Genomic DNA, 11,421 nt, shown 5'->3' on the forward strand with positions numbered 1-11,421 from the left:
GAGACGTAGTAGAACCCGATCACCGATTAGAACATTCTTCGGCGGTACTTCATCAATCACCAAAAATCGCATTTCGTGACGCGAAATTCGAGACAAACAATTTTCTATACTTTCGAATTAACAAAGTTTTTAAGTTCAAAAGATGTGTTTTATTCTCAAGAAAGGATGAAGTTTGAATTAATAATTTCGATTTTCCTATTTTTGTATAATTTTTTCGTAAAAATAAAAATATAAAAATAATTAAATAAATGTATCATTCAAAATAGTTTTTTCTGATATTAAAAATTAAAATAATAATAATTAGAAATAATTTTTCTTTCTTAAATTGTAAGTAAAATAACTTTGTTGCTTGATTGATAAAAACATGAAATATGTTCATTTGAGTATTATGATAATATAGAACTCTAAAAATAGAATAATCTACATTACCATAAAATGTTAATTAACGTGAAAGTTTCTTCTATATCGACAAGATATAAATTGGAGCATAATATTAATGCAAATATGTTTATATATGCAATAAAATGATCATAATTTTATCTAATATAATTATTTAATTAACGATATACAGTAAAAACTTATAATCCTATTTATTTTTTATCCCATGTCTAAAAAAATCTAAAGATCTATTGCCACCTTGCTATTGTTACCAACTCAATTACCGACTCTCGATAATGGATGAGAAATATAAGGACGAGAAATAGAATAGAAGTGACATCTAACAGAACATCTTTTTATCACATGTTCTGAAATACCAACAGAAAAGATCGATATTTTTTATCGATCTAATATGGTACAATCCAAGTATATATACAAAATTATTTAAAAAAATATAAAATAAAATAAAAATCAAATAAGAGAACCGAAGAATTATTCTATTACTTTAATAAATTTTTTATTTACGAAAAATATAATCACATCAATTAATTGTATATTAAATAATAATGATTTTTTAGACCTTACCGTTTGGAAGTTGCTGTGAATCAGACGTCCCATTTATCCTTTTTTTGCACAAAAATTTATTTATTTTTCAAAAAAATGAGTGCTGAAAAGAAAAATCCGACGAAAAGGTAGCCAGAAGGGTTACCAAAACAATTATCCACTCAATATAAATCCAAATAAACCGTGAGTGGAACATCTTTTTTATTTCGCAACACTAATATACTAAAGATTCAAAAGAAAACGCGTAGAGTGCTTTATTGTTTTTACAATATAATTTTTTAACAAAAAAAAAAGCTAAAAAAAAAAATAAAAATAAAAAATCGCGAAAATATACATCTTTAGAAAAATGTTTTAATTATTTACGAAATTATAATAAACTAATTTATGCACTCGTTATTATACGCAACACTAATAACGGAATATCGCATATCAGAGGCTCCTGTTGTGCAATCATCTTTGTGTGTAGCTCTTTTAGTTACAACAGGTGATCCAGAAGTAGGAACTTATTTCTCCCAGTTCAAATGGAAGAAATATGAGCAATTTGTAAACGCAACACTACTATAAAAAACGCGATTATTCATCAACGCAACACTAATTCTTGAAGTGCATTTAATACAAAATTTATTATTATTATTATATAAATGAAAATCTATTTTAAATATGCCGATATTGTGAATCGCAATACTATAAAATAAATTAAAATTTAAACAAAAGACTAGACTAATTCATAATCAAAGCAATCGCGATATTTATTATAGCAAACGCGTTTATCTTTTTTTATCGCAACACTAATTGAAAACGAAACTTTAATTCAAACCGTAATTTATTTATCGCAACACTAATGCAAAAAACGCGATGATTGGATCTGAATGATGGGCCAGCATGTAAATTGGCCGGACGATACAACAACAATTACTACGTATTGCTAAAACGAGCACAGTGACTAAATAGTAACAATGACTTCCCATTCTTTGAATCCAAAGATGAGAAGCCATTCGTTGCAGCCCTCTTCGTGACAGTTTGTCGGGCCTCTTCGGTCTTCTTTCTTCGGGCGCGATACCCGCTGAAACTTAAATCTAGGCTCGAGATTCACTAACCGTAAAAAAAAAAGAGAGAGAAAAGAAATAAAAAAAAAGAACTAAATCGCGAAAGCTAAGTGCGTATGCGCGACCAACGATCGCAGTGATCATTGTCCGCGCATGCGCAGAATCTCGAGCGCAACGTTCGTTTCGAAATTAACCTCGCGACCGCGACCGCGAAATTCGAAAAATCGAGAAGCAAAACCAGAAATTAGTGGCCATCTATGATCGTTCGTCTCAACCTCGCTCTCGATTTTTCAAATTATATTTCCAGAAACAGATTGTCACGCGAAAACGCGCCTACCCGATCAGAGACTGTGACAATCTGCCCGGCCCTACCTACTTATGATAAACAGGCACACCGGAAGTATACTACCTATCCTACCTAACCCTATATTTAATAAAATGGCAAAACAGGCATACCAACACACTCATTCCACGATTCTCACACATAACACTCGGGCGCAAGAGCCTACACTAGGGAGAGCGTCCCGGGGCGCCTCCGACACCCGAGCTTGGCATACTACTTTCACACTCTAACTTTACGTACCATTTTCCTGAAATCGACTGACGAAGACTAGCGACCATTGCGTAAAATTACGTAAATATTCATATAATCGAAAAAAATATATATCTTCTAAAAAAATCATATTAAAATAGATAAATGTATTAAATGATTAAAGATTAAAGATGAAAGTATTATTATAATTTGAGAGTAAAATTAATTATTAACAATCTTGCATTACTATTTTTAATCTACAGTATATATAACAGTGATGTGATATTGTTATTATAAATTGTAATTGAATTAATAATTGTTAATAGTTAAAACGACGCATTTCCACAACCTAACCACACACACAAAAATGTGAAAAATACATCGTGCACGATACACTAACACATCGTCAGTCGCTGAGAAATATTAATAAACTTATAAACTAGGATCATCATGCCCGCCACCTTTCTTTCACTCAAGTAACGCCTGGGCACTTGAATGAAATTCTGGCAATGGGCATGGAAAGGATTAAACCTGAAAATCCTAAGCTAAAAAAATAGATTAGTATAAATATTTAACGGGCTAATGATTTCGTATAATCTCATATCTTAAATTTTAATGACTCTACTTTATACTTTTTATCAATATAATAAATTATTAAAATTTTAATATTCTATAAAAAGAATTATTAATTAAAAGGAAATATATTTATTAAAAAAGTAATACAATAATGCAATTCAATTAAATAATTAATTCAAAATTAAATATTAATAAAAAAATATCCTCAGACGATTCCTTTATCAAAGCAAATTTTTGAAAATAATATAAAAGAGCAAGTACTCAAAACTTGTAGCTTTGATTTCAAAATCTATCTGTCGCGAAGTGTTTTCTTGCACGTAATATTTAATATATTTTCCAAACTAAATCATTTAAAATTAATATAAAAGAAAAAATTAAATTAAAAATGATTTATCTTCACATTATTTATTATTTATTTATTTGAATATTCGCGTTTAATTTATACACGAATATTTATACATATAAATATTGATATTTGTAAATATTCATATTAATCTACATGAATAATAAATCACAATAATTTAACTTCAAATAATTAAACTTAAAAAATTATTAATATTTAAAATATTACGTACAAGAAGACCTAACCTGAATTAAATAAATAAAAAACAGAAAAAGAAAATGTTACTATTCACAGATATAATAAATATCTATGGTCACTGTGCTCGTACAAAATTCTACGTATACAACCAATCACTCGTGTCGAAATGGATTTTTTATCCTACGACATGATTGAGTAATTGGAGGAATCAAAATACATGCGACTCACCATTAAATGCGAAGGATCTGCATTGCCATTAATACTATCGTGATCCATAAAAAGTTATTGTGAAGACTGAGGAACATCTGTAACAAAAATGAAACATTATAATTTATTGACTATATTGAAATATACTGACAATAAAGATTGAAATTCTAATAAGATATAATAATAATAAATATTGAAATCTTCGAATGAAAATTTAAAATTTAAAAATTGAAATTCTCTAATAGCTTTATTTTTTAATAGAAAAATAAAAATTTAGATAAAAAAGAAAGGATAATTACCTTTTCATGCATGGATGATCGTCTTATTCTCTTGAGAGGAACACTGATTCTACTCAATATCAAAAAATATTTAAAATAAAAAAATAAAAATAAAAAACTATTAACGTGTCAATTTATATATAATCAACAAATAAACACTGACTCTAATTTCGCGTATGATTATAATTAAATTTATTTATTCTTAGAGTTATTGCGCTCTAAAAAACACTTAAAAAATACTATTACGAAGCAAACACTGATTCTATCGACTGCATTGCACGCAGTCATAATAAGTCTGGAAATAAAATTGCATTAATGAAAGAAGGAAAGATATAGAAAAAGAAATAAAATATACTTTCATATTTTTTTTATCGCATTTGTTAAAAAAGATATTGATATTTTTAAAAAAATTATGAATTACATAAAAATATATATATATATATATATATAGTTAATAAAAAAGAATATTACGTATTTCCAAAAAAATATTTTTTTCTTCTATACAGATTTTTTCTTTTTTGCATAAAAATTTAAATTTTACTTGTTCTCCATAAAATATAATTTATCATCATGGCGTCCATATTGAAAATATTTTTTCCCGCCTAAAGTAATTTCAGCAATCAGTTATTTTTCTGTGCAGAAATAGTTAAATCTTTAAGATAAATATATAAAATGTAATAAAATTAAATTAACCATATTAAAATAAAACTAAATCTTATTTTAGAACTCATAACGAGTAATTTTAATAGTTAAATATAAATTGGACAAAAAAAAATAAATTATTCTTTAAAAAATTTCCAATTATTTTAATATTTAATAAATATTACATTGAACAAATTCATTATATTAATGAAATACTAATATAAAAAATGAAAAAATAATTGTTAAATAAATAATAATAAAATAATAAATAATAATTAAATAATAAAATAGATAGGTTACGCACCTGAAACAAAGCGTCTAATTTTCACAAGCTTCGACAACGGAATGACATCTCGCATAACGATTTCGATGTATCGAATTACAAATTGGAGAGGGGATATGCTTACATTTCGACAAATCGAAATATGTCGAGCGTCGCACAAAAGCAAATAATCCATTTCCTAGAAAGAAATTATAAGAAATACGTTCAGCCTTCGGCCTTTGAGCGTAAAATGAAAACAAATACAGAAATAACAAGTTAAACGTCATAATAGATACATTGAAGAAAGAAATACGTATAAATTGATCTAACTATTCTGATGAATAAAAAGAAAAAAAATTTATAACTATTTTTTTGTTAAAATAAAATAAAATCTTACCACATTTGCACGAAAATCGTCGAATTATCTTGAATCATATTGTAGAGACTGTCCTACGTAGAAACTGTTATTTTTTCAAAACTATCCCGCCTTTGAAACTATCCCGACTCTAATGAAATGATAATTTGTCACAAAAACGATATAAAATCTGATATAATAATGATTAAATAGATACATATTATTTACACAAAGCTTAATAATTTATAACTAAGTTTAATAACTGTAATATAACATTTTATTACTAAAAATTTTATATAATTACGCACTTCTATCATTAAAACACAGTCTGTCACTATAATTTTCAACTGTAACTGATGCTATGCGCACTAAGATGCGTACTATGATGCGCACTATAATGCGCACAAATTCGTTTCGCCGCTAGATTTTAATGGTTTCCGATTGGTTATAAATTTCTCTATTCACATTAGCATATAAAAATTGAAATATTATATATTATATATTATACTTTAATTGTTTAATTGTTATATATTTATATTGTTTAATTTAAATATATTTTATATTGATTTTATATATTATCTTATATTATATTCTTTTTAGATTCGATCAATTTTTATTTTAAATATTTAGTTTTATGTTTTAAATAATTTTTCTTCTAATTTAAGTAATTTTTATATTAAATTAATTTTAACAATGTTTTCTTATATTTTTAATAATGTAATTATCATATCTTTGTAAAATTTCGTTATAGAAATCTAATAATATTAGATTTAACAACTTTTTTAATTTATATTTTCAAGCTTATATTTTGCTATTTGTTAAATCAATATAGATCTAATTACGATTCTTATTAATAGGATTACTTATTAATTTGATCCATTTTTGCTTTCTTCAAAAGAAGAAATATTTTTAAAAATAAAACAAAAACAAAAATGTAATTAAAATTATATATATTGAAATTTAAATTTTATAATCTAATTAATATTAATGAAGTAAATATAAATTAATTTTTTTTAAATTATTACAACAATTTATATTATACATTTATGCTGTTAGTTTTATATTTTTATTATATTATTTGATAATAAATAATATTGAGAATTACTTAGAGGATTATTTCTTGATAAACTATCTTTAAAGTCGTTTTTCTTAAATATCTTTACTGAATTATTTATTCATAAAAAAAAATTAAATGCATAAATGCAAAAAAATAAATGCATAATGCAATAAAAAATTTGCCAACAAATTTGATATACTTTTATTAAATTTATAATATTCATATTTTTCAAAATATCTACAAACTGTACATACTGTATATAAATTATATTATTAAAATTTCTTAATTTTAATAAATATCTAAAATTCTTAATTAATTCATAGATAAAGAAACCATTTCAAATGTATTTTTTAAATATAATAATAATTCTAATAATTTAATAACTTCTAAATTTTTATTTTTTATTTATGCGTCTAACAATTTATTAAAATATAAATGTAATGATTAAATTAAATTATGAATAAAATGAATTATGATTTAAATTGTGAAAAAAATATATGCATATATATATGTGTATATATATATACACTATAATTGATATTTTATTTTGTTTTTTTTTCAAATGAATAGACATAAAAAAAAATATTAATATTAAATTATTGATCTGCAATAACATGCTCTGGAATTACTTTTGCTACTTTTCTGAACTCTTTTCGTAATGTTTTAGGACATTGCATTTGTGTCCAATTAATAGGTATCATAGCTACACCTGTAACATAAAAATTATCAATTATTAATAAAAAAAATAATATTATCTTTAATAATTTACCTTCTTCACTGTGTGCTATTACTACACCTAATTCATTTTCTGCTGTACTTAATTGATAAGTATGTCCTTCTGTCATTGGCATCTAATGAATGCATAGGAAATTATATAATTCAAAATTTATTTATATATTTTTACTAATATATTTTAATAACATATTTTTTTATAACAAAAAAAATTCAAGGATACAACTCTAGCAAGAATAATATCTCCAGGTCTGAAACACTTGTACATTTGAATATTATCTTTATCTATTGCTCGTACATCTTCTTTCCTTAAAATACCTCTATAAGGTCTTGTTAATACAATATCACCTATACATTTTATACTACATTTGCAAAATCTCTGATTAACAATAGTAACCATAGCTGTTACAATATCACCAGGTGCAGGAACGATACTTTGTTCTGTTATTCCATGGACTTCAACAGTTCGAGTCTAAAATTCAAAATATATTATATAATTCATATACATAATATTAATTATGTTAAATAATATATTTTATTTATTTCTTCTTCCTTACATTTTCTTTTTCTACTAATTTTACTAAACCAGCTAATTTCGAATAAATATAACCTTGTTGTTCATAAGTTCCTGGTCCAGCAATATTAACTTTGTCAGAAATACATAACCTTTGTCCTACAAAAAAATATGATTTTTTTTCTAATTACTCTGTTTACTTTTTTTTTATTTTAAAAATATAATAAAATTACCTGGTACACATACAATAATATCTTTATTTTTGTCCATATTCTTTTATAATTAAAAAAATTTTATGTTTTATATATAAATTGTCATTAAGGCAACGAATAATTGCATGTCAAAAATTTAGAGGTTATAGACAAAGAACAAGTTTATTGTATTTTGTTAAAATTAAAAATTTTGTAAAAATTATATTAAATTGTATATTAAATTAATAAATATTGCAAAAAAGTAAAAAATAAAAAATAAAAATGTAAAGAAAATAAAAATAATAAATTACATATAAAATTAATAAATTTAATGAAAATTTAAAGAAAATAAAAATAATAAATTACATATAAAATTAATAAATTTAATGAATTATAAATTTTTTAAATTATTAAACTAATTGTAAAAATTAATTAATTATCTTGCAAATATTAAAATTATTTATATATTTTTTATATATTTGTAATAAAAATAATCATTTTCAGTTAACCGGTAAAATTTTATACGATCGATATAATATAGTACGCGTAATCTTATCGACATAATCTCTTAATATCAAAAACAAATTTCTAGAAATAATCAAAAGATGGTTCTAATTGTCAATTCTTATCTTATATCTATTCTTTTCTTACTATTTTCCTTTATAAATTTGTTTATGACATGTAACAATATGGAATGTTAATTGAATGTACTTTAATGATTTCTTTTTCAGAAAACTATAATGTATTTCAATCTTTAATTTAAAAAATATTTATATTACATTCTCGGTTTTATAATATATTTTAAGATCTTGTGAATGTATAAAAATGTGATGTATAAAAATATATATAATGTAATTGTTTTTGATAATACGCTAGCTAATAAGTGATATTTAAACAAATGAAAATCTGACTCAATTTTCATAGATAGTAAAGAAAATAGAAAGAATTTTTAAGCATTCTTTAAAAGGATTAAAAATAATTAAATTATCTAAGATTAATTTATCAAATTTATTCTTTCAATTGTAAAACATTTCTTAATTGTTCAGTTATTAACTAATATTTAATTACTAATGTAGTAATTTTTTATTATAAATCAGTAATGTTAAGAATAACAGTAAAATCTTAGAAGGATCTTAATGTTCTTCAGATATGGGACAAAAAATGCATTGAATTAAATTTATTCTATATCGTTTGTGTTATATTATTATGTTATCTACAAAAAGAAACTTGTTTTGTTAAATTGGAAGACAATTATTTTTTAAATATTAAAAGTTTAATGATCATGAATATTTAATGCTCGTATTAACATTAACATTTATTAACGTTTATTTTATAATATAAGTTCCAATTTTTTTATATTCATATTTGATAATTTCACGATTTTTCAATTTTAATGATTGTTTTTAATTTAATTTATGCCATTATTCATTTAATTTCAAATTTATATTTAAATTTAATTTAATTTTTAACATTTAAAGATTTTTTAAATTTTAAATTATTTTTTAAATCTTCAAAATTTTGATATAATAATAGTTTTTATTATAATCACAAATATTTAATTAATATTCAATTAATAAGTACAAATGTATTTATTTTTTAATACATTATATTAGTTTCGTAAAATTCCTAAAAAAACATTTATCGACAGGATAATAAATTAATCATAAATGTTGCTATATTGTACTATTGAAACGCCATCTATGTGGAGAATAAATTTCATGATATGATATCGACACAAAGGTACTTACAATGTATGTAGTATATTCTACGATGGTCTTTATATACATATATATCTAAGGGAATTGTATCGAGTAAGTACTTCGCAGTACTTACACATCGTTTGGTGTCGCGTCATTATATTCGAAAAAATGGAAAATGTAGGAAAGATCATAATAGTATGGGGCAGAAAAAAAATCGAAATTCCGGATGTGAATCTGGACGATACCGTTCGCGGTTTGAAAATACGAATACACAAGGAAACTGGCATTCTTCCAAAACATCAAAAACTTTTAAACCTTCGAACCAAAGGTTATGTTTTGAACTGTTTCATGACCTTTTCTCCTTTTATTTTTCCCCATCATAATCATATGTTAATATTATAATGATACATTGTTAATATTAAAATAAAATTCACTTAAATGATTTCTATTTTGATTTCAAACTATCCTTCTGTTCTATTAGATTTCACATGTTTGAAACCATTTAAAAGTCCGTCAAGTGTCTGTTTACCAAATAAAACATCTCAAGATGAGGAAATCTTAAGGAACTTGGGCATGAAATCTGGGTTCAAAATAAGGCTGATGGGATCTCGTGAAGAGGATATTGCTAAAGTATGTCATGCTCCAAAAGACTTACCTGATGTAATTAATGACTTTCAGACTGAAGAGGAAAAGTTGGATATAGAGAATGTTAAGATGTGTTTATTTCAAATTCAATTTAGAATCGACTACTACAGGTTTGTAGAATTAAATCCATTCAGAGAAGGAAAGAAACTACTGGTGCTCGATATAGATTACACCATTTTTGATCACAATTCAGCAATGGTTCTGCAAGGTGGTGGTGGGGAATTAATGCGTCCCTTTCTTCATTATTTTTTAATTATGGCTTATCAAAATTATGATATAGTAATTTGGTCAGCAACTAATATGGAATGGATCAATAAAAAGATGAAAGTGCTTGGAGTTTCAAATAATCCTTATTATAAGATAGCATGTCATCTTGATGCAAATTTTATGATTAATGTTCAAACATCAAAGTATGGTACTATCACAGCAAAACCACTTGCTGTTATTTGGGGAAAGTATAAACAGTTTTCTGCAAAAAACACAATAATGTTTGATGACAACAGAAGAAACTTTATCATGAATCCACAATCAGGATTAAAGATAAAACCATTCAGGCATGCATATATCACTAGAAGGAAAGACAGGGAATTATTAAAATTATCTCAATATTTAACACTGATAGCAAAAGTGGATGACTTTCAAACTCTTAATCATAGGAAATGGCAAGAATATATAATTGACAAAACCAAAGAAGAAAAAAGAAATATGGAAGAAAATGAAGGAAGGAACGAATAAATCTTTTTTTTTTGTTTTTTGAGAATGTTAAATGTTCGTTAAATTTTATGAATTTTTTTTATTACTCAAGAGGATACATTTTAAGTAAATCTATTGAATTTTGTGAATTTATCGGCAATTATTTAAATTTATTCGGAAGAAAAATACTTGTATAGAAAGGACATCTTTTAAATATTCTTCCATGAACTATATACGACGATATTAATAATAATAACGTTTAATCGTTATGCGCATATTTTCACACGCTTCTTTGTATTTATAATGTACTTATCAGTTATTGTGAGACATATATAAAATGTAATCATTGATTACATAAATAAATCTTGTGTATTTCAAATAATGAAATGCTTATTATTTTTTTTCTTTTTTTTTGTATTATAGTATGAAAATGTTACAAAAAAATTTAAATAAAATATTAACACTTTATAAAATTTATAAAGTGTATTTGAAAAATACAAAATCACTT

At 24.0% G+C, this 11,421-nt stretch overlaps 2 protein-coding genes across 3 annotated transcripts; one reads left to right on the forward strand and one right to left on the reverse strand.

Moving 5' to 3' along the window:
- Positions 1-6,615: 6,615 nt before the first annotated feature.
- On the reverse strand, positions 6,616-8,424 carry LOC107997962 (exosome complex component CSL4). 2 transcript variants are annotated; one of them, XM_017056916.3, is made up of 5 exons: positions 7,918-8,424; positions 7,728-7,843; positions 7,394-7,642; positions 7,208-7,289; positions 6,616-7,147 (listed from the first exon to the last, which is right to left on the reverse strand). In XM_017056916.3, the coding sequence occupies exons 1-5, from the start codon at positions 7,952-7,954 to the stop codon at positions 7,035-7,037; spliced, it is 597 nt and encodes a 198-aa protein (XP_016912405.1). In that variant the 5' UTR covers positions 7,955-8,424; the 3' UTR covers positions 6,616-7,034. The 2 variants fall into 2 exon arrangements, with proteins under 2 accessions (XP_016912405.1, XP_061941586.1); XM_062085602.1 differs by having other exon boundaries at positions 6,616-7,289; positions 7,918-8,391.
- Positions 8,425-9,587: 1,163 nt separating this feature from the next.
- LOC107997994 (ubiquitin-like domain-containing CTD phosphatase 1) lies at positions 9,588-11,292 on the forward strand. The gene is made up of 2 exons (XM_017056974.3): positions 9,588-9,903; positions 10,057-11,292. The coding sequence occupies exons 1-2, from the start codon at positions 9,744-9,746 to the stop codon at positions 10,953-10,955; spliced, it is 1,059 nt and encodes a 352-aa protein (XP_016912463.1). The 5' UTR covers positions 9,588-9,743; the 3' UTR covers positions 10,956-11,292.
- The last annotated feature ends 129 nt before the right edge of the window (positions 11,293-11,421 follow it).

The sequence above is a fragment of the Apis cerana genome, linkage group LG15 (assembly GCF_029169275.1).
Source record: "Apis cerana isolate GH-2021 linkage group LG15, AcerK_1.0, whole genome shotgun sequence".
NCBI classification, from domain to species: domain Eukaryota; kingdom Metazoa; phylum Arthropoda; class Insecta; order Hymenoptera; family Apidae; genus Apis; species Apis cerana.